The 24697-nt window shown below is 44.3% G+C and overlaps 1 protein-coding gene across 2 annotated transcripts in view; it reads left to right on the plus strand.

The window, feature by feature from the left end:
• The first annotated feature begins 3512 nt into the window (after window positions 1-3512).
• Window positions 3513-24697, plus strand: part of zgc:162952 (PKc_LIMK_like_unk domain-containing protein) — a 51983-nt gene continuing 30798 nt past the window's right edge. Inside the window, exons 1-2 of one of the 2 annotated variants that reach the window (XM_068012680.1) lie at window positions 3513-3801; window positions 11263-11459. In XM_068012680.1, coding sequence (XP_067868781.1) covers window positions 11274-11459 — 186 coding nt within the window. In that variant the 5' untranslated portion in view covers window positions 3513-3801; window positions 11263-11273. The remainder of the gene's footprint in view (window positions 3802-11262; window positions 11460-24697) is intronic. The other variant, XM_068012679.1, reaches the window with a different exon arrangement.

The following is a 24697-nucleotide window of genomic DNA, read 5'->3' on the forward strand; positions in this document are numbered from 1 at the left end:
TGTTCAAAGGTACACAGTAGAGCATCATAACCTGTCTTTTCTCTCTACGAATGCTGTCTGATATGCCTAGTTACTCCAAGAAGGTGGTAATGGGGCTGCTTTTTTGAGATGCAATTGCTTTTTTTTTGTAAACACGTTCATATGTCACCTCTGAATGTATTAGAAGTCAATCACTGTGTGGGACAAGAGTTGTGAGTCGGCCAGCCCAGATAGGAGTAGCAATCTTCCTTTTATGAAGGGCATTAATAAATCCTTAGAGCTTTTATGACAATTCCAGAATTTTCATGGCCATTTTGTTTGCTTGGGCCAAGCCATAAATGATCAGATTTATTAAATTCAGCTTCCCAACCCGCCACAGTGGAATTTTGAACTAATGACCTCTGATTGCTAGTTCTGTACCATAAGCACTACAATGCTGTAGGTGTACATTAAAAAAAAGGTGTAATCATACCTTTTAACTGACTGGAACTTGCAATCTTTGTCTTCTTGGGCATGAACTTTAAGCATGGGATATGTTTAAAAATAATCAGACAGAATGCTATAACTCTATTACAATATACTGTAAAATCCAACTTGTAAATCATTTGCCTATTTTATAGTTTTATTTTGGTTAAAACCTTGTAAGTTATGCCTTGTTACATTTAAAGGATGTTACAAATGCATATTAAAATACATGCTGAATTTAACAAACCTTAAATATACGCATTAGGTGCAGCTAATACTTTGGATTTCACATGAAGTTGGCATTATTTGAGTGAATATCTAGGCATCTGCTTGGACCCAATTAAGCAAGCAGAATAAAAATTCAATTAGACAATAGGAATTGTTTTGAACATAAGAGGGAAGACTTACACTACCGGAGAACAACAACAATTTGCATTTATATAGTGTCTTTAACGCAATATATCCCAAGGTACTCCACAGGAGTGTAATCGGGCAAAAATTTGACACCAAGCCAAAGAAGGAGGCATCAGGATAAGTGACCAAAGCCTTGTTCAAACAGGTAGGTTTTAAGCAGAGTCTTAAAGGAAGAAAGGCAGAGAGGTTTGGAGAGGAAATTCCAGAACTTCGGGCCACATGGCTTAAGACGTGGTACCAATGAGGCTAATAGCATAGATAGATGTAAAAGGAAGCCAGATAAGTACATGAGGTATAAAGGAATAGGGCAGGAAGTAGTAATGCTGGAGGAAACTTCTGTGGAGCATAAACGCCAGCATAGACCAGTTGGGCCGAATGGCCCATTTCTGTGCTGTTATTTCTATGAAATGCTATGTAAAAAGAATGTGATGAAAGTGAGAAGAATTGGGAAGGATTATGAAAGAGAGAGAAAAAGAGGGGTAGAGAGTGAGGGTGAAATGAGGCAAAGAGTGGGGGAGAATGGCAGAAAGATCCAGAGGAAGAGACTAAGAAAATTCAATTAAGTAGTATGCAGTTGGAAGAAAAATCAAATCACATTCATTTATTGCCTTTAACGTTAAAAATGTTAAAGATGCTTCACAGAACTGCCATAATGAAAACGAATGCCAAGCCAGGAAGGAAGTCAGGAATAGTGACTCAAGGTTAGGTCAAAGAAACGTTTTTTGAGGAATTTTTTAAAGTGAAGAGAGAGATGCAGAGGGGAAGAAATTTAGGGAGGGAATAAGACTGAGGCGGCTCAAGATGCTGTCACCAATGGTGGAATGAAAGTGTGTATAGGGGGTTGAGTAGGTCTGAATCTGAGTATTTGGGAGGGGAAGAAAACCTGGAGGAGATGGAGTGAAGTAAGGTCATGAATGGATTTATAGATGAGGACAAAGATTTCGCGTTGAGGACGGGGAGCTAATGTAACTCAGTGAGGGGGATGTTTGAGAACGATAGGTGAGTGGGATTTAGCATGGGACAGCACATGTGTGGCAGAACATATCAAATGTTACACTGTTGGCCTAGGTTTCAAAACTTCTTGCATGGTGCACTTGGAATCAGTGAATTTATCTAGAATACAATATATACAATGGGCTGGCTTTTTAGGCCGTGCCAGGGCTGGGATCGGAGGTGGGTGGACACTGCTGGCTTGTGTGCCAGTTCCTGGGCTAGTTTCACAGAGGTGGGATAGTGTTACAGCAAGGTATAGGTAGTTAAGGGTCCCTTAAGGCCAGTTAAAGGAGGCTGAGGGGCCAGCGCTCCACGCAGGCCTAGCGGCCCTCCCTACCTCGCTGTGTGTTGCAGCAGCTGCTAGTCATCCTGTAAAAGGGTTTCCCCCACTCCTCACACAGTGATGGCCTGGCTGCAAAACCGATATTTTAAATTTAAACTTCAAAAAAGTTGGAGAGAGCTAGGTTCCATTTTGAAGCACCCTCTCCCTTACTTACCTGACAGCACAGCCTGCTGCTGTTTTCAAGCTGGAAGACCTCTGATTGGCCCTCCCAGCTTCACGAGCCAGCATAGTGAATCTGCCCACTGGCCATTAAATGGCCACCCTGGGGAAAATCGCATTGAGTGACTGCTTCCCACATAGTGGGCTAAATTTTACAGGCCCCCAAGATGGGTTCGGATGTGGGGGGGGGGGGCAGCCTATAGAATTGCGACAGGAGGCAGGCGGGAGGTGGGGGCAGCGTGGAAGGCCCGTCATCACTTGTTCGCAACGCTATTTTGTTTGGGGCAGGATAGGCTGAGAAAGGCACAAATTGAGGCCCTTGTGGCCTATTATCGACCACTTAAGGGCCTCTTCCTACCGCTGCTGGGATTTAACCAAAGGCGGGGGTTGGGGTGGCCTCCATTATACTGGGTCACCCAGTAAAACAAGATGACCTCCCTATAGGCAATCTGTGGTCCACCGAAGGATCCCAGTGGGAAAATCTGCACCTCCCTGAACACTGCACTTAACGCCCACCCTCATCGAGGCCTTCCAGATTGGCCCCAGTGACCCCACCGCACTTACCTTGGGTCTGGGCTCCAGCACTGGGCCGAGGTCCAAGACCTCTTGCAGCACCGGCAGTGGTCACTGTTGCCTGTGGCACTGCCAATACTGCTGAGCTGCCAGTCCTGTGATTGTCCTGCAGCTCTTGGAGGCGGGATTCCTGTCTTTAAAGGGACGGGGATTCCGGCGCCGGACTGTTAATTGGCCCAGTGCTGTAGAATTGCACTTGGGGGGGTTCCAACTGGCTGAGGCAGGATTCTGCCCACCTTTTCGGCCCCGGCGCCAGGAGGCCTACCATGTACACAAAATCCACCCCAGTGCGGGCTTCTGACCCACATTTCAGTCTGACAGTGGGGTTCAAAAGCCTGCAAGGAAAACCCTGCCCAATGTTTAAACCTGTGGCTCTTTGCCAGCTGCATCTTCTCTGGCCACTCCTGTTGCAGAGTACAAAACAATAGCATTCTAATCTGCTTCATTTGCTGAGCATATATACTCAACCAATTAAGTTTGACGTTGTGGGCATCAGCTGCCTAGATTACAGCTCCAATCATTTAGTTTTTAAAGAATTCACAATCTATTATGCAAAGAACAAGAGCTAGCTAGTTGCAGAATTGTATCACCGTAACTTGCCTGCAACTATCACTGTGGTGTGATAGTTGTTTGCGTCGCAAAGGTCAGCAGCAGAGTGAAAATAGTGCTTTTGCTTTCTGGTGGTTCTCGCTTAGGTGCATGTTGTGGCTTGACGGAGTTCTTCCTTTCAGAAGCAGACTGTCGCTCCAATTGTTTGCAAGCCTCTGCTTGAAACTGCAGCAACGGCAAACTTAACGGATTTAGACGTGCACGGCGGAGGTCCTCTTTGGCAGTCTCTTGAAGGTGATGCCTGGCTGTTATATTCTTACTTCAGTGTGAGTTCATTCAACATCTGCTGAGGGCTTTTGTTTGGCTTGATCATCATCTGCGGCACATCTGTATAGCTACGATAGAGCAGGGAAACTTTTCAGTTTAGGAATTGGCATGCAGTTTGGAATGAACTTCTACCTGCCAACGATTAAGTCGGAGAATTATTTTGGCTAACAGTAGTGTGCACTCTGGAAAAATCTTGTGGAAAGTTCTCTTTCTTGGTTAGCGTTAATCGATCCCGTTTTCACTATTTTAAATTTCTAATTTGTTTCCCGTTTTCAAGCAGCTTGGAATGAGGCAAGCTGCTCACTTTTCACTTCCAGTTTTTATAGCAAAGTTAATATTTACATTCATTCTGATGTAGCTTTGATTTGCACAGATAATCCGTTTTACAAGGTGACGCAGTTTGCCTTTGTTGGAGATGTAATGTTCCTGCGGTTGGTGGGGGGTGAAATTCCTTCCATTTGTGAATTTAGGAAAGAAAAACTAGGCATGGATACAGAATGGCTTTTCCTGACTTTTTTTTTGAAAAACTCAAATTGCTAAAATTATGGACAGGAAAAATTTTATTAATAAAGTTGGGAGAATCCCCATAGGAATTACAAGGACATTGCCATCCTGATAAATTGACTTGTGTGGCATTTTAAGCAAGTGTGTGAAATGTGCATTGATGTAATTGCGATACCGAATAGGCCTTCTGCTGCTCAGACTTTTGAAGTTAAGCGCTTGAGAGCTGCATTACAATAGTTTGTGTGAAATTATATTGTTGCTGCACCGTACCTTCTAGTTTGATACTGCTATCTGATTTTGAGCAATGTAAGCTGCAAGCACTTAGCTATGCTGCCAGCTTCTCGCTTCCCTCAAATGGGGGAAAAAGCTGAACACTGCACAATGTGTGACTGCCAGAATGGGTTCAGCTGACCATTGTTCAAATAATGGTGACATGTTTAAAGTTAATGAAAAGCTTATGGTTCTTTTGACTCTTTACTAATATTAGAAATGCAAAAGGAAGTCTGTTGCAATTCTGAACTGTATCGAGATGGCCTCATGCTGCAGGTGAACTCAGAATTCAGGTCACTTTTTCTTCAGTTATGCTGTTCATTTGATATCAATGCAAAGCTAAAACTGCTTCACAGTGCTGAAGCTGCACTGGAGGACTGCACTCTTGGGCTGGAATTTTCACAGCAGGGCCAGGAACCTGACGTCCAGAACATATCCGAGTCCTGACGCAACGCAATTTTCATATGGAATAATTGGACCGGGGCAAGTCCTGCACCCAATTAGAGGTGCCAGATGTCTCCTGGAGGTGGGACCAGGTTATAGAAGGCTATTTTAAAAGGCAAGTGACAGCCATAACTGGGCTTGCCGTTGCTTTCAGGGATGGAGCAGCAGGGAGATCAGAGGGCCTGTATTGGCATTGGCATGTGTCGCCGGGCGGCATTCCACTTTTCTGATGCCTCCCTGGAGGTGCTGACTGGTGCAGTCTCATAAAGGAGAGGTGTTTTTCCTGGCTTCAGGAAAGAGAAATCCGCCAGTGAGACCAAGAGGGCTTGAATGGAGGTGGCCACGGAGGTCAGCAGCTGCCGAAACACAAGGACATGATTCCAGTGTAGGAAAGGTTTCAGTGGCCAGTTGTGGTCTGGTAAAGTGAGTGGCAAGCGGCATCCGGGTGATTGGGCACCAACTCTCTAAGCAGCAGAATGCTAGTGAGCTGACCTCACAGAATGTCCGCAGTTCTCCCTCACATTGTCAGAGTAAGTGAACGGTCATCACACTGAGATGTTGCCACCCTCACATATGGGGCAACATTCAGATGGGGACATCACTGAGAAGATCAGATCATGTATGTCAGATTGGAAGAGATGAGTGAGCGCAGTGTACTGATGAATCATTCTCCTCTCATCCTGCAGGAGAAGAGAGCCCATAAAGCTTGTGAGATGGCCAGAATGGGTGGTGGAGTGGCACTCCTGGACCCCTATGGAGAAGTCGGTGCTGGAGATCACCAGGACGCCCTCTAGGCATTCGGTGGGGAATGGCGAGATGGGAGGCTGTGAGCAATAGGGTCATTGGATAGCTCTTTCTTGAGGTGAAGGGCATGGAGCATACTCCTGCCGAATGTGATCTATGGATCTTGGATCGCTGTCATCTGAGGGACGCTTCTGCAGAGGCACGTGTTGAGTAGGACGAGCCCTCATTTCCATTTTTTTGGGTTTCTCACAGGGCCAGTTGCAGAGGGGGATCTAAGTGGACTTGCCCAAGTGGCGTCACCGTCCTTGGCGGAGGTGGGTGGACTCCACAGAACCTGCACCCACATCATACCTCGGCACCTTCCACCAGCGCAGACACATTCACCTCGGTTGAGCCCCAGATTAGTATAGAAAGGGGAGCACAGGATGAGCCTCACATCATGCGTGAGCAGGAGGATGAGGCAGAGTCAGCTGTGGTCAGTCCCCCTTGGAGGACAGAGGACTGACACAGTGATGGTTTGCTGGGTGAAGATGCTGTGCCTCAGGTGTCACAAACAAGAAGGGTCTTCCTCAAGAACAAGAGGCAGATAAGTTCCTGTTCGTTGGAGTTCCCTGAGGCATTGACGAGCCATGGGCAGGCAGTGGAGGAGTCTATGCAGCGCATGTACTCTGTCATGACTCAGGGATTTGATTGAATGAGCACCTCGATTAAGATAAAAGCAAAATACTGCGGATGCTGGAAATCTGAAACAAAAACAAGAAATGCTGGATTCACTCAGCAGGTCTGGCAGCATCTGTGGAAAGAGAAGCAGAGTTAACGTTTCGGGTCAGTGACCCTTCGTCGGAACTGACAAATATTAGAAAAGTCACAGATTATAAACAAGTGAGGTGGGGGTTGGGCAAGAGATAACAAAGGAGAAGGTGCAGATTGGACCAGGCCACATAGCTGACCAAAAGGTCACGGAGCAAAGGCAAACAATATGTTAATGGTGTGTTGAAAGACAAAGCATTAGTACAGATTAGGTGTGAATATACTGAATATTGAACAGCAGCAAGTGCAAACCTGAAGAAAAACAACCTGAAAAAAACAGTGGGTAAGCAAACTGAACAAACTAAGATGAAATGAAATAAATGCAAAAAAAGATTGTAAAAAATGTAAAAAAGAATGTAAAAAAAAAGGAAGAAAAAATAACTAAAAATGACTAAAAATGAAAGTAAAGTGGGGGGCTGTCATGCTCTGAAATTATTGAACTCAATGTTCAGTCCGGCAGGCTGTAGTGTGCCTAATCGGTAGATGAGATGCTGTTCCTCGAGCTTGCGTTGATGTTCACTGGAACACTGCAGCAATCCCAGGACAGAGATGTGAGCATGAGAGCAGGAGGGAGTGTTGAAATGGCAAGCAACCGGAAGCTCAGGGTCCTGCTTGCGGACTGAGCGGAGATGTTCCGCAAAGCGGTCACCCAGTCTGCGCTTGGTCTCCCCAGTGTAGAGGAGACCACACTGTGAGCAGCGAATACAGTATACTACATTGAAAGAAGTACAAGTAAATCGCTGCTTCACCTGAAAGGAGTGTTTGGGGCCTGGGATAGTGAGGAGAGAGGAGGTAAATGGGCAGGTATTACACCTCCTGCGATTGCAAGGGAAGGTGCCCTGGGACGGGGACGAGGTGGTGGGGGTAATGGAGGAGTGGACCAGGGTGTCGCGGAGGGAACGATCCCTTCGGAATGCTGACAGGGGAAGGGAGGGGAAGATGCGACTGGTAGTGGCATCACGCTGGAGGTGGCGAAAATGGCGGAGGATGATCCTTTGGATATGGAGGCTGGTGGGATGAAAAGTGAGGACAAGGGGAACCCTGTCACGGTTCTGGGAGGGAGGGGAAGGGGTGAGGGTAGAGGTACGGGGAATGGGTCGGACACGGTTGAGGGCCCTGTCAACCACAGTGGGGGGAAATCCTCGGTTGAGGAAAAAGGAGGTCATATCAGAAGCACCGTCATGGAAGGTAGCATCATCAGAGCAGATGCGTCGGAGACGGAGAAACTGGGAGAATGGAATGGAGTCCTTACAGGAGGTAGGGTGTGAAGAAGTGTAGTCGAGGTAGCTGTGGGAGTCAGTGAGCTTATAATGGATATTGGTAGACAACCTATCCCCAGAGATGGAGACAGAGAAGTCGAGGAAGGGAAGGGAAGTGTCAGAGATGGACCATGTAAAGGTGAGAGAAGGGTGGAAATTGGAAGCAAAGTTGATAAAATTTTCTAGTTCGGGGCGGGAGCAGGAAACGGCACCGATACAGTCATCAATGTACCGGAAAAAGAGTTGGGGGAGGGGGCCTGAGTAGGACTGGAACAAAGAATGCTCGACATATCCCACAAAAAGACAGGCATAACTAGGACCCATGCGGGTACCCATAGCGACACCTTTTACTTGAAGGAAATGCATGGAGTTGAAGGAGAAGTTGTTCAATGTGAGAACAAGTTCAGCCAGGCGGAGGAGGGTGTTGGTGGATGGGGACTGGTTGGGCCTCTGTTCCAGGAAGAAGCGGAGAGCCCTCAAACCATCCTGGTGGGGGATGGAGGTGTAGAGCGATTGGACGTCTATAGTGAAGAGGAGGCGGTTGGGACCAGGAAACTGGAAATTGTCAAAATGACGTAGGGCGTCAGAAGAGTCACGGATGTAGGTGGGAAGAGACTGGACCAGTGGAGAAAAGATAGAGTCTAGATAGGAAGAAATAAGTTCAGTTGGGCAGGAGCAGGCTGACACAATGGGTCTGCCGGGACAGTCCCGTTTGTGGATTTTGGGAAGGAGGTAGAAGCGGGCTGTCCTGGGTTGCGGGACTATGAGGTTGGAAGCTGTAGAGGGAAGATCTCCAGAGGAGATGAGGTCAGTGACAGTCCTTTGGACGGTGTCTTGATGTTCGGTGGTGGGGTCATGGTCCAGAGGGAGGGAGGGAGAGGTGTCTGTGAGTTGGCGTTGAGCTTCTGCAAGGTAGAGGTCGGTACGCCATACAACAACAGCACCACCCTTGTCTGCAGGTTTGATGACCATGTCGGGGTTAGACCTGAGAGAACGGAGTGCCTCAAGTTCAGAGGGGGGACAGGTTAGAGTGAGTGAGGGGGGGCAGAGAAATTGAGACGACCAATGTCTCGCCGACAGTTTTCAATGAAGAGATCGAGAGCGGGTAAGAGGCCAGGGTGAGGGGTCCAGGTAGAGGGAGAATGCTGGAGGCGGGTGAATGGGTCTGCTGGTCGGGGGGAGGACTCCTGGTCGAAGAAGTGAGCCCGGAGGCGGAGGCGACGGAAGAAGAGCTCAACGTAATGCCGAGCGCGAAATTCATTGAGGTGGGGGCGTAAGGGGATAAAACTGAGACCTTTGCTGAGTACAGAACGCTCAGCATCAGAGAGGGGGAGGTCAGAGGGTATAGTGAATACATGGGAAGGGGTCAGATCAGAAGGGGTGGGGTCAGAGGGAAGTGAAGCGGAAGGAGGATCTGGAGGGGCATTAGTCCCCATCAGCTGCTGGAGCTTGCGTTCCTTAACACCTGAAAGGAAGAAAAAAAGTTTTTTGTTAATGCGTCGGATGAGACGTAAGATGAGATGAAAGTGCGGAGTAGAACAGATTTGAGATAAGGTGAGACGGTGCTGCTGGAGAGAGAGGTCCAGTGTGTGCATATGGCGGTGCATAGCACTGAGTGTGGATCTCAGGATGCGGCGAGAGTAGCAGTCCGAGGAACGTTGTATTTCTCGGAGATACCTGTGATCCTGGGTGGTTTCAAAGCACGATGGGTGAAACTGCAGTTGAAATCCACGTGGAATCAGTCGGAGCCGGAGACAGTCACTGAGGAACGAGATGTGGCTGTGAAAACGAGTTTTGGTAGATACCTTATCAAACACCAGGAGGGACATAGAAAGCAATGAAGGTGAACAAGGTAAAAGAGACAAACGAAAATCCCGTCGGAGAGAAGAGCAGAACTTCTTCAAGGTAGGCATTCCTCGATTAAGAGATTGGGTAACCTCTTGGAGGGCCGAATGCAGTGTGTCACACACACACAAAGTGCGATGATATAACAATCATGAACAAAATCTGAAGAGTTATAAAAACTGACTTTGACTTTTAAAAAGTGAACAATATTCCAAAATGGTCCCTAAAGAAAAAAGATTGCTCTTTGTGTATTCAAACTGTCTGGCAAGGACAAAAGGATAAATCTACAAAGCTAAGAGATGTCAACTGAACTCATCCTACACCAATCCTTAAACATTCCAGAATTGAACGTCTTCTTCTGAAACAAAGAAGCTGTGGAGTAGCCACGTCCTGCGCCATTATGCGATCACCATGGGGAAGAGACCAGAATGTCTCCTACCACCTATTTCAAATTAAGTCCTACCTGTCTGATTAGGTTAGCGGCGAATGGTATTCCCATGCCACCCAGTTCACGTTCATTTAAAGGTGGCATACACCAGTAGGCTTTGTGCAGTCGTGTTTGAGATCAGTGGTTTCATGTCTTGCACTCATTGGCACAAAGAAGGCCAACATTGGAATGGATGTTTGGCTCCAGGCTCGGCACCAGCAAGGGTAATTCTTCTCAGGCGGTGGCGGGAGAAGGCATGTGGGGGTGGCGGGGGAGGGGGGTAGATGCAGGCGCAGGGAAGGGTAGGCAGCGAGGACACTGTGTGGAGTTATCGGGTGGGTGGAGGAGCAGGGAGGGTACTCAGGCAGGACAGGGTGGGGTCTCAGGTTGGTGGAGGCAGCAACGTGCAGGGTGTGTAGTGGTTGTTATTGATGCTGAAGCTGGCTGTGGGCGGTTGGAGGGGTTGGTGGGTTGATGTGTGCATGACAGTAAACAGCTGGTCTGGGGGGTCTAAAGGGAGGGATGAATGCTGTCTACGTCAGAGTCATGTGGGGCGAAATCAGGGTACTGACTGGGAGAGGGAATGGTTACAAGCAAAAAAAAAAATTACGAGTGGAGGTGGTACTTGGATGCAAACTGAAAATGAAAGCAAACCAAGTCCAAATTATAGTCAGCTTATTCTTTGGCTGCAATCAGCATATGCTGCCGAAGGCTGCTGATCCTTGTGGTCTGCAACACAAAAATTATTTTTATTGACCTGTGGCACATGGTGCTTTACAGAGTGACAGTGAGTTCCACCAATGAAAGTCTGTCCCCTGCATGATCGCACATGTCTCCCATTCCCTTCGCTGCACCATTAATTTGCATGTAAAATTGTGGGCAAAATGGGAAAAAAGGGCAGAAGTGGAATTCCGCCAACTTCCAGTTCCACCATCGGAAATGCCACAGGACTTACAAAATCCTGGCCTGTATCTTCCTCTCATTTTCTACATTACAACAGTGATGACACTTCAATAATACTTCATTCTAAAGTTCTTTTGGGCCACCTGAGGTCATGAATGGTGCTCTATGAACATTTCTTTTTTTAATATATTTAATTTCAATACTCTACCGTGTGTATTAGATGTTATAGTGCCTTTCTGATTTTCCCATTCTAGGCATTGTCATCATGTGTGAAACAGAAATAATATCAAATGAACCCACAAGCCCATCATCATACTATGGTGAATCATCTGATTCATATTATCGCGTAGACCGCTGGCAAAAGCTCCGAACAGCTGTCAGGAAGCTAGAGTTCTGGGAAAACTTCAACTCCGAACTGGCAGGAAGTGGGTTCTTTTCTAAAGTGTACAAGGTAAGAGAACCATTATGCATAATCTTAATGGTACCTTTCATAGTTATACCACTTATATTGGGTTTAATTATGCCATTTATGTGGTATCTTAATTTTGTAGAAATGAACAGTTTGAAGGTTTAACTAAAGACTAGGTTGAAATTCCTTTCATGTGCTCATTTAAGGGTAGTAACTGATCTGCCAATCAATCATTAATTTCTTAGTTCTGTTTTGAGGTATGACATGGTCCTATACAGTACTGGGGGTCTTTATTCTGAACAGCTAACCTATTATGCTTTGAAACAATATCTGCTCAAGTACAGACATTCACAAGTAGTGCTCTGGAGAATGAATAAATAAATACACCAAGAGCCAATTAAATGGCTCCATATTTCGCACTGAAAAGACTGTCCTAAATCTTTTGTTAAACAAAGAGGCTGACCAGTTGAAGACCGAGCATGTTACATACAAACTGCATATGTCTGATTCACACAGTAAATATTTTATCTTTGGTATTTTTCAAAGATGGTGTCCTGTCTGGCCAAGTGTACTAGGCGTAATGGACCTGAATAAAAGGGTCTCCGCCCTGTTTGTACACTCTTGCTCAAGCTTAAATTGGTGAATGTTTTTTTAAAATCTTAAAATTAGACTGCGGTGATTTAATTTCATTCTATGCTCTTTGTTTTGATGTTGCACCACGCAGAAAGCCAAGTACAAATCCTGCCCATGTATAAATGGATGTCCAGTATCACTCGATGACCAGTTGTGAACAGAAGTTCATTTAAAGGGCACAGTAAGAAGATTTAATGAGCAGTTGCAAGGTCATCTCTGCATTTGTCTTCATTTTGTCTTGCCATTTGCCTTCTGTCAGTACTCAGGTTCCTCTCAGCCTTCATGGTATCGATTATGCTGCTTCTTTTCTTTCCCCTCTGGCACCATTCTTTGCACCAATGCAATTCTGATTTATTTGAGCTGTTTGGAGGGTAAAGAGGGTTCCAGTGGAGGGTTGCTAGACAGGTCAGGTTGCATCAGGGGTGTTGGGCTGAACTTTACGCCGCCCCAGCATGTTGGATGGTGGCGTGGGGGCAGCGTAAAATTGAATGGGAGGCTCCAGGAGGCCTACCCGCCCCGCTTCCACCTCTGACCAAGTTTACAGCATTGGGCAAGGGGTGAGAAACGGCCCACCTATCTAGGCCAATCAAGGCCCTTAAGTCCCTTAAGTAGCCACGGCAGTCAGGCATAGGATGCCCGATTGAGGACCGCCCGCGCCTCCTAACCCACCCCCGGGACCCAAAACGCCACACCCCGCCCAACCGACCACTCCAGCCTCACCAAGGAAGGACCGATCCCCCTGGTGAGGCTACCCCTACTTACCTTCCCTCCTGGATTCATGGTGTCGGCTGGGCTGCAGTCCCAGCAGTGGCCATTGCTGCCAGTGGTGCTGCTGGGACTAAGAGCTGGAACTCACTGAGGTGGGACTTCCTCCCTCAAGTTGGTGGAAGTCCCGCATCGGGACAATTAAAGCCGGACTTTCACGTCGGTGGTGAATTCCCATCCGCCTAAGGTAAAATCCAGCCCGTTATGTGTCACTCACTTGCACCCCGACACCCACATCTACAGGCAAAGTTGTTAGTTCTTGCCAAGCCTTAAATTCCCAATATAGGCCTGACCAAACATAATGCAGTACCATTCTTCGGCAGCACCTCAAACACATGAAGAACACATGCAGGGGTCAGCCAGCATTACTTGTTTGGCCACACTTTGCAAATGCCACCCACCATGTCTGCAGTCATTGGTGCACTTACTTGGGAACAATTGTTGATACTGTCTTCAGTGAGTCTGGGCCAGGAAAGCAGAAAATGCAAATCTGAACCAACTGCTGCAAAGACTCTGCATCTACCACGCAGTTTAGAGCAGCAAGAGATATCTGGAGAGTCAAACCTGCCAACAGCTCCTTCTGGGCATGCTGCGCTGCTGACTCTCGACTACTTAAATCACCATTTAATAAGTGGTTGAGTTGCTCTGTCAATTACCTGCAACATCATGCCTACATAATTGGGTTTCCTTTCTTTTCATTTCTGTTTGTTATTTCTTAATCTCTTGCCTCCTCAGCCTTTACAAAGGCTAATAATGGGTTGAGATGCCATGGAGCCTTTCTACAGGCTTTTAGAACTTTTGCCACATTATTGTTGACGCTTCCCTTTAAATGCTCCTGCTATATTTTTGGGTCCATTCTGCCTTTTTATTTTTGTTTAGGCTAGTCTCATAATTATGTGTTAGCTACCTACAAGTATCTTCACTGGGCCGGATATCTATGTAACATTCTGAAAGCAAGCCCAGGATAACAAATAGAAAACCTCTGTTTAAATTAGCTGCTGGATCTATCCTGTGCCTCCACAGAAACTTGCTTCCATCTTCAGAAAGCGGTAGAAACCTCAACCTTTTAGGATCAGGCAAATATATTGAACAATTGATGCACAAGTGAATATTTAATAGTAACATAATACATAACTTTACATATATAGTATACCAATAAACTGATTGAACAAAACCAATAAGTTAACTTGACCTACATACTAACCTATTATTTTGTGGTTGATTTCTGTATTTGCAGCAGTCCTGTAGCCTTCCCAACTGCAGAATTACCTGGCCTAGCCTATCTCACTGAAGGTTCCAATTGACTCAATGATTTGAATAATTGAACCTATTTATATAACCCTCAAACATTTGCAGAGCTTGCTGGATTCAAAAGATTGTGAACTCAATTCAAAAAAGAACTGCTAATCATATACATAACTGAATTTAGTGTATTTTCTTCCCTTAAACTTCAAAGCTTTGAAGGCTGTTAAACAAATCATCACAATGTTTGTGTCAAGGTAGGCTGAGTGCAAGATTCTGACTGAGGCTGGTGTTTCAGACTCCTAGAGGCTTGAATGTTAAGTAATCACTGGGAGGAATCACTGAAAATAAGGCGGCGAGAATTGCACAGGCCTCACGGAGCCTCCCCAATTTTCTGTCTATTTAAATAATTTATTTATCTTATTTAACTTTTTCACAATTTTGAACTCCCCTTATCCTTTGTTCCGATGAAAAAGGCTTCAGTTTCTTAGTTGTCTCTCCTCATAACTGAAGCCCCTTATCGTTAGAATTTCATTTTATCCATTGGATCTACACAGTATCATACTTCAACTGCTGTTCCATGGCTTCTCACAATAGCTGTTAATCACCAATATTCTCAAAAGCTTTCTGAAAGTTCAAGTGTATTCTGTCATCTATAATATCCTAATGCACAGGTCATATTTCAAAGGAATATTTTACTCCTGAGTATAAAGAGCTAATTGGTGTAAAATGTGTAGCTACATAAGGATGAAAGCAAATTGTTGTTTAATTGCTTAGGAAATATAAAAAAGTATTCACAAAGTACACCCCAAGGAAAACTATTCTCAGAATTCATTATGTTTGTTAACCAGTTTAAACATTACCAGTCGCCCCAACACATCCAAAACAAAGCAATGTTTCATAAAGATATACCAAAAGGAGCATGTTAATGTTGGTATAATATTTCAAAGACCATGCTTTTTAAATATTAAAACCCTTAAATAATAAAGCTGTGCTGTCTGTGCTGAACTGATGTGATGTTAAATTAAATTGTGAAGGAGCAATTAGCCAAGTCTCCTTGAAAGCACTGTCAGTTTTATTGGGAAATGATAAAATTATTACACAGCTTTATGTAATCATGGCCGGAGATACCTTTTCATTGAAATGAGCAGTCAAAAGATTTTCCAGCAAAATTGAGTCATAATTCTGATAGCAATCATCAGGCTAAATTGCCCTAGGTTATGGTAGGGTTTGACATAACCAGTCTGTCTTTTGAAAAATATTGTAATATAAATTTTATATGAAAGATAAACAATCATATAAGATTTATAGAACAGTATTGGGATTCTGCTAAAATATCAGTAATATTGTTTGAAGGTAAAGCAGGTTAAAATAACTTATAAATACTTTAATTTAGAAGAACAGTGGATTGTTCAATTTCTTTTACATTGTTTTCTTAATGTCTCTTGGTCTGTAACTACTTCTTTCACCACTTCCGTATGCAGTACCTTATGCAAGATACAATTTTAATGTTTCCTATCAGGAAACCCGGAGGAATATTGATAATTAAGGTATCTACATGTGTTTTCCATTCTTTAAATTTTTATTTAGTTCTGCAAATCGGACATTCTTCTTGGATTACAGGCTATAAAATGCGTTTCTGATTAGAAGATCAATATATCAATATATGAGAGTTCTTCCTTGGTTAGTTACATTTGTGTAGCACTATATATTGACAGGGCTGAGTTTACTCGTGGATAGAGGAAATATGTCAAGCAGGAAAGTTGGGTGACTGGGCTATTTACGCATCAGTGTTTGAGAAGGTGCAATTTCTGTGGGTGTTCGGATGAACATTGGAGTGCTAGGACCCTCTCATTAATTGGTTTTTTGCAGCTTTGATGACTGAAGGGTTCTATGAGCTGGCAGTTGAATGGAATGAATCTTTAAGAACAAGACCACCTGGTGCTTTCCCACTATGGGTGCAGGTGGCAGATATATATAGATAGGGATGGCAATTGTCCAAGATTGGTCTGGAATCTCCAGGAATTAAAGATTACTCTCCAGGGCACTGCTCACCTCCATAACATTTCCTATCTCCGTTCCATCTTATTTTATCTGCTGCTGAAACGTTTGACTATGTTTTTGTTACCTCTCGACTTGATTATTCCAAAGCTATCCTAGCCATTCTCCCATCATCCACCTTCAATAACCTTGAGGTCATCCATAGCTCTGCTGCCAAATCCTAACTTGCCACAAATTCTGTTCACCTATCACCCCTTTGCTCGCTGACATACAATGGCTCCCCATCCAGCCACACTTTGATCTTAAAATTCTCATCATTGTTTTCAAATCCCTGTGTGACCTTGCCCCCTCCCTATCTCTGTAACCATTGTCATCTCTAAATCCTCTGGGACCTCTGCACTCCTCCTATTCTGGCCTCTTCTCCCACTATTGGCAACTGTGCTTCAGTTGTCTAGGCCCTGAGCTCTGGACTTCCCTCCCTAAATCTTTCTACCTCTCTTACTTTCTTTAAGACACTCCTTAAAACTTAACTCTTTGACCAAGCATCTGCCCTTTAAGGGCGCAGTGTCAAATTTTATTTGATAATTCTCCTGTGAAGCATGAAGGATGTTTTACTGTGTTAAAGGTGCTATGTAAATGCAATTTGTTGTTGTTCCTGCGAGCAACTCGGGAGAAAAGTCATAAAGGATTAAAGTAAATTGTCTCTTTGAAGTTTCTTTGAACACTTTCATTTATTAGCCTCACAGCTCCAGCGACCCGGGTTCAATTCTGGTTACTGCCTGTGTGGAGTTTGCAAGTTCTCCCTGTGTCTGCGTGGGTTTTCTCCGGGTGCTCCGGTTTCCTCCCACAAGCCAAAAGACTTGCAGGTTGGTAGGTAAATTGGCCATTATAAATTGCCACTAGTATAGGTAGGTGGTAGGGAAATATAGGGACAGGTGGGGATGTTTGGTAGGAATATGGGATTAGTGTAGGATTAGTATAAATGGGTGGTTGATGGTCGGCACAGACTCGGTGGGCCGAAGGGCCTGTTTCAGTGCTGTATCTCTAAACTAAAATTAGTTACAAAAATATTGGTGATAGGGAAAATGGCTGTTTTACTGCTTGGAACAGTCAGAGGCAGGAGATCATGTAATGAAACCTGCAGGAATTTGTCCAGAGTTGGTAACTGCTTGTTGTTTGTAATGATTGTTGGCTTACTGCAGACCAAGGAGGCGTGGGGCTGAGTCTCGAGGGGTTCCAGGGTCTCTGCAGAAAAGTTGGAGGAATAAATGTTGTTCATTATATATTAATTGGCTGTTTAATTATATTCAGGTGGTGGGCATTAACTGGGGATTCAACTGTACTCCTCGAAATAGGGCAGACTGAAACTGTTTGTTGGGTTTGGAGGTGCATGTTTGTAATTTGCTCCGCTGTAAATAAAGCTTATAATCTTGTAAAGATTAGGCTCCAGTTCTGTCTTTCACCATCTGGCCAGCTGCAGATTAACAAACATAAACAGAATTTATTCCTTTTTAAGTTTATTGACTGAAGAGAACATACCAAGACATTTATTTCAAAATGCTAGCTATTTGTATGAGATACTGTTGACCAAGTATGACACTGGAACAGAAATTTCACAAAATCAAGAGTTAAATAGTTCTCAAAAGAAACAGAACAGTTAAATTAAACTAAATTTATATAGAAGTTTATTTGGCTTGGCCACACTGTTATGAGAAATTATGAATATAACATGCTCAGAAGGACTATTCGTACTTGCATCACAATTCCATTTTTTAAAATTTATTCATTCGGGGGATGTGGGCGTTGCTGGCTAGGCCTGCATTTATTGCCCATCCCTAATTGCCCTTGAGAAGTTGCTGGTGAGCCACCTTCTTGAACCGCTGCAGTCCTTAGGGTGTAGGTACACCAACAGTGCTGCTAGGAAGGGAGTTGCAGGGTTTTGACCCAGCGACAGTGAAGGAACGGCGATATAGTTCCAAGTCAGGATGGTGTGTGGGTTGGAGGGGAACTTGCAGGTGGTGGTGCTCCCATGCATCTGCTGCCCTTGTTCTTTTAGGTGGGAGAGGTCGCGGTTTGGAAGATGCTGTCTGAGGAGCCTTATTGAGTTGCTGCAGTGCATCTTGTATATGGTACGCACTGCTGCCACTGACCGTCAGTGATAGAGGGAGTGAATGTTGAAGGTTGTGGATGAGGTGCCAATCAAGCGGGCTACTTTGTCCTGGATGGTGTCAAGCTTCTTGAGTGTTGTTGGAGCTGCACTCATCCAGGCAAGTGGAGAGTATTTCATCACATTCCTGACTTGTGCCTTTTACATGGTGGACAGGCACTGGGGAGACAGGAGGTGAGATAGTCACCACAGAATTCCCAGCCTCTGACCTGCTGTTGTAGCCACAGCATTTATGTGGCTGGTCCAGTTCAGTTTCTGGTCAATGGTGACCCCCATGATGTTGATAGTGGGGAATTAGTGATGGTAATGCCATTGAACGTCAAGGGGAGATGGTTAGATTCTCTCTTGTTTGAGATGGTCACTACCTGGCACTTGTGTGGCGCAAATGTTACTTGCTACTTATCAACCCAAGCCTGGATGTTGTCTAGGTCTTGCTGCATATGGACATGGGCTGCTTCAGTATCTGAGGAGCAGTGAATTGTGCTGAATATTGTGCAATCATCAGCAAACATCCCCACTTCTGACCTTATGATTGAAGGAAGGTCATTGATGAAACAGCTGAAGATGGTTGGACCGAGGGCACTACCCTGAGGAACTCCTGCAGTGATGTTCTGGGACTGAGATGACTGACCTCCAACAACCACAACCATCTTCCTTTGTGCTCGGTATGACTCCATCCGGTGGAGAGTTTTCTCCTTGATTCCCATTGACCTCAGTTTTGCTAGGGCTCCTTGATGCTGTACTCGGTCAAGTACTGCCTTGATGTCAAGGGCAGTCTCTCTCACTTCACCTTACCTCTGGAGTTCAGCTCTTTTGTCCATGTTTGGACCAAGGCTGTAATGAGATCAGGAGCTGATGGTCATGGTAGAACCCAAACTGAGCGTCAGTGAGCAGGTTATTGCTGAGCAAGTGTCGCTTGATAGCACTGTCAATGACACCTTCCATCACTTTGCTGATGATTGGGAGTAGACTGATAGGACTGTAATTGGCTGTGTTGGGTTGTCCTGATTTTTGTGCACAGGACATACCTGGGCAATTTTGCACATTGCTGGGTAGATGCCAGTGTTGTAGCTGTACTGGAACAGCTTGGCTAAGGGTGCAGCTAGTTCTGGAGCACAGGTCTTTAGTACTATTGCCGGAATGTTGTCAGGGCCCATAGCCTTTGCAGTATCCAGTGCCTTCAGTCTTTTCATTATATAACGTGGAGTGAATCGGATTGCTGGGAGTCATACAGCTTGCAGTTAAGGTGTTTGTCTGGCACTAAAATATTCATAAGTTTGGATTAGAAGTGAAAATGGTGGTAAAGGGATTGTAGAAATTCTTTAAAATGTAATTGGGTGCAACAAATATTCAAATTTATTTTAATTTTCCTAACAGCATTAGAAAATCGTCTTCCAGTGTCCCAAATATTGTGAATGCAAAATTTAAAATATTCTATTCAACACAGTTTAAATATGGCTGAATAGCCTTGCTGCTCACTATACTATCATCTTCAGCTTGCCGCTTAAAGCTGTTTAATCCAGTGTTATGTCGCCTTGTTGACTAAAACGTGGAATGGAACGATGGAATGGATTAGATCACTACACCACTACACTATACCACAAGCAGTAGATCAGTGAGCTTTATCCCAGATGGATGTGCTTTCCAAAATGGGGTTTGGGGAGGGAATCTGCAATTGGATCAAACTGCTCTACACAAACATCAGTAGCGCAGTCTCAATCAATGGGTGGGAATCAGAAAGTTTCCCGATCCAATCTGGAGTCAGACAGGGCTGTCCTCTCTCCCCGGTCTTGTTTGTTTGCTGTACTGGACCCTTTGCTGAGATACCAGGACTATAATCCTTGATGGTTTATCAGTTCCCCAGAAAAGAATAACTGTATCTTCACCCTTACTCACCATCGTAAAAAGACTTGCATTTATATAGTGCTTTTCACAACCACCAGATGTCTCAAAACTCTTTACAGCCAATAAAGTACTTGTTGAAGTGTAGTCACTGTTGTAATGAAGGAAATGCAATAGCCAATTTATGCACAGCAAGCTCCCACAGACAGTAATGTTTGTTTTTGTGATGTTGATTGAGGGATAGATATTGGCCAGGACACCATGGATAACTCCCCTGCTCTTCTTTGAAATTGTGCCATGGGATTTTTTACATCCTCCTGAGAGGGAAAGTGCGGCCTCAGTTTAACCTTACATTCAAAAGGCGACAGCTCTCACAGCATAGTACACCCTCAGTACTACACCAGAGTATCAGTCTTGACTTTGTGCCTAAGTTCTAGGGTGAGACTTGAACCTGGAGCCTTGTGATGCAGAGGCGAGAGTGCTGCCAACTGAGCCATAGCTGACATGTCATAAACCCTGCAGAAAGGCTGAAGGAGACTTTACACTGCACTCCCTGTAAAATGATTCATAAATCTGCTGTTCTTGTTGGCAGTTCAATCTGTACCTCTTCCCAGCAGAGAGAATTTACTACTCCAAATGGAGCCGTACATAAATATTGTGTTCCTGTAAGGAGGCTAATATTGCAGATCACAATGGAAGTCTGGACACAAATGCATTACATAAGAATATAACATATTGCATGCTCAAAAACTGAGCATTTTTTTAGTAGTGTAAAAAACATACAAATTATTTTGCTATCCACAATAGCAGATTGCATATTCATTGACTAAACATAGTTTTCATTGTTACGTCAGAAAAAAAAACAGTTACATATAAAGGTGATTTTTCAGCTGACACTCCTTGCTAAGAATAACTTGTAAAGACGTCAATTGTTTTGAGATTAAAAAAAGAATAGTTTATATCTTGACAGCTTGATGAAACTATTAATCTTTGTTGTCATGTTCCTGTCTTTGTGTTAACAGATTGATACTCACCACATCATTAGATACAATTTTCCTCATTGTTAAAATCACTCTGGAGAAAAACTGGTCTTTGATGACACATTGTAAAATCAGCACCACAAGAGTTTAAAACAGTCGATGGTTGGCCTTAAGCTTTGCATGAAAATATTTCAGCCATCAAATTAAATCTGATGCATCCATAAACAGACAGGATTAGAACTTTACTGGGGAAGTGATTAGAATCTTTCTTGTTGGAGATGGTCATTGCCTGGTACTTGTGTGCAGTGAATGTTACTTGCCACTTATCTACCCAAGCTTCGATGTTGTGAACAGGACATACATGAGAAATGTTCCACTTTGTTAGGTAGATGCCAGTGTTGTAGCTGTACTGGAACAGCTTGGTGAGAGGCACGTTTAGTTCTGGAGCACAAGTCTTCAGTACTACAGCTGGAATGCTATCAAGGCCCATAGCCTTTTCTGTATCCGGTGCATTCAGCAGTTTCTTGATATCAGAGTAAATTGAATTTTCTAAAGACTAGCATCTGTGATGGTGGGAACCACAGGAGGAGGCTGAGATAAATCATCCACTTGGCATTTCTGACTAAAAATGTTGGCAAACTCTTCAGCCTTCGCTTTTGCACTGATGTGCTGGGTTGTGCCATCATTGATGATGAAGAGGTTCAGGGAGCTTCCTTCTCTGGTTAGTTTAATTACAGTCTACTTCAGACTACCCTGGAAGGGTAATGTATCCCAAAAGTTTCACCTGTTGCTCAAATATTTGGGATACATTACCCTTCCAGGGTAGTCTGAGGTAGACTGGGCACTTTTCAGGGCCGAAAATGATGGCCTTAGGCCTGTTCATAAGTTTGTGCAATATACAGTGAGAAATGATCTAATCAGGGTAGTCATTGTGGTGGGATAGACAGATTTTTGGTGTCCCAGGGAATTAAGGGATATGGTGAGCGAACGAGAAGGTGGAGTTAACGCCTAGGATCAGCCATGATCGTTTTGAATGGCGGAGCAAGCTTGATGGGTCATATGGTCTACTGCTGCTCCTATTTCTTGTGTACACCACCATTCATGACTGGATGCGGTAGGACTGCAAAATTTTGATCAGAAACATTGGTTGTGGAATTGTGGTCTGTAGCATGCTGCTTCCCCTGTTTATCATGAATGTAGTTCTTTGTTGTAGCTTTAACAGGTTGCCAACTCATTTTTAGGTAAGCCTGGTGCTACTCCTGGCTTGCTCTTCTATACTTCTCATTGAACCAGAGTGGGTCCCTTGGCTTGATGGTAACGGTAGAGCAAGGGATATGCCAAGCCCTGAGGTTACAGATTGCGATTGAATACAATTCTGCTGCTATGGATGGCCCACAGGGTCTCGTCGATGGCCAGTTTTGAGCCACTAGATCTGCTCTGAATCTATCCCATTTAACATGGTGATAGTGCCACATAACACAGTGGAGAGTGTCCCCTCAGTGTGAAGACAGAATTTTGTCTCCACAAGGATTGTGCAGCGGTCACTCCTACCAATACTGTCATGGATAGATGCATCTATGACAGATTGGCGAGGTTGAAGTCAAGCAGGTTTTCACCTCATGTTGTTCTCTCACCACCTGCCGCAAGCCCAATCTGGTACCTCTGTCCTCCAGGACTCAGCCAGCACGGTCAGTAGTGGTGTTACCGACCCACTCTTGGCGATGGACATTCAAGCCCCACACCCATAGTACATTCTATGCCCTTACTACCTTCGGTGTTTCTTCCAAGTGGTGTTCAATATGGAGGAGTACTGATTCATCAGCTGAAGGAGGGTAGCAGGTGATAACCAGCAGAAGGTTTCTTTCCACATGCTTGACTTTATACCAATGAAAATTGAAGGGGTCGGGAGTCAATTTTGAGGATTCCCAGTGCCTTTCTCATCTGACTGTATACAACTGCGCCATCACCACTGGTCAGTTTGTCCTGCTGTTGGCACAGGACCATACCCAGGGATGGTGATGGAGGAGGATGGGACATTGAAAGGTATGATTCTGTGAATATAACTGTATAAGGCTGTTGTTTGACTCGTCTGTGGGACACCTCTTTCAATTTTGGCACAAGTCCCCAGATGTTAGTGAGGATGACATTTCAGAATATGTCTTTCTTGTATCTGGCGCCCAAGTCAATACTGGGTGGTTCATCTAGTTTTATTCTTATTCAACTTTTCTGTAGTGTTTTGATACCACTGAATGGCTTGCTAGGCCATTTCAGAGGGAAGTTAAGAGTCTACTACCTTGCTTGGGTCTGGAGTCACATATATGCCAGACCAGGTAAGGATGACAGATTTCCTTCCCTAAAGGGCACTGGTGAATTAGATGGGTTTTTTTTTACAACAATCCAATAGCTTCACGGTCACCATTACTGGAACTAGCTTTTTATTACAGATTTATTTAATTAACTGAATTTACATTTTATAGCTGCTAGGGTGGGATTTGAACTCATACCTTTTGATCATTAGTCCAGGCTTCTGGATTACTAACCCAGTAACATAACCACAATGCTACCACACCCAGATTCACGCATCTGTCTTATCAAACAAGTGAATACTTGGCTGTCCTTCTTACCACCTTCTTAAATATTAAGAGTCTGAGCTTAAGATCTTAGCACTCTTAGCCCCATGGGAGCAGGCACTATGAGCATGTTTCCCTGGCAACCTCAGTTGTTGTTAGGCAGAGTTCTAATTTGCAAATTTTAAAAATAAAGCCAAAGTCTACTGGCACTGCAGATTATTAATGATACAGGTGTTGGCAGCATTTTTAGAAGCACTGATGGCACAGTTGCTGCTTTGGCAACCCAGTGTTTTAACTGCAGTGAAAGAAATGCATGCGAAATGCTAAAGTGTTTGGATGCTGTTCTCAGGATTACAGTCTGCTACCAGGGAAACACTACAAAGCAGCCATTATAGCTTCCAGTTTAAGATCTGTGAGGAGTGAGCAGAATACAACATTCTGTAAAGAGCCAAAAAGTATGGTGATCTTGTTTATTTTGCCAACACCAAATATGTAGTTTCAGTGGATTCCAAAATGTGGTGCTGCTGTGGATATAGACCTGGAGGGAATGGTGCTGAAATTTGCAGATGATACTAAAATATGAGGTATAATTAATTCTTTAGAAAACTAAAGGAAGCCTCAAAGGTATATTGATGAGAAGGAGGATTGGGCTAAAACGTGGCAGGTAGAATTCAATGTCAGTAAGTGTGAGGTGGTACACTTTGTTTAAAAAGAAAATAGCAGTTAGTATCCTCTGAATGGAAGTAGGCTCGATGTTATGGAAGAGCAAAGGGATTTGGGAGTGCAATGGTTTAGGGTGCTGTCTTTTCACTGCCATTCAAATCCAATTCATACTGGTGGAGCTGAAAATCGCCGTTCACCATTCACTTTAAGAAACATAAATAAAATGAATTAGGACAACCTTAACACTGTTCTGATTGCACAATGTTGCCCACAATTTGACAGTTGTTCAGCGAGGCCACAGAATTACTAGCTTAGGTAGTGGAAACATTTCCACTTGTGTGTGATAAGGGTACTCTTCTGAGGATAAGGCAATTGTACATTATGAGGGCAGATTAGAGGACCTTTACTTCAAATTTG

The sequence above is a fragment of the Heterodontus francisci genome, chromosome 32 (assembly GCF_036365525.1).
Source record: "Heterodontus francisci isolate sHetFra1 chromosome 32, sHetFra1.hap1, whole genome shotgun sequence".
Lineage (NCBI taxonomy): Eukaryota > Metazoa > Chordata > Chondrichthyes > Heterodontiformes > Heterodontidae > Heterodontus > Heterodontus francisci.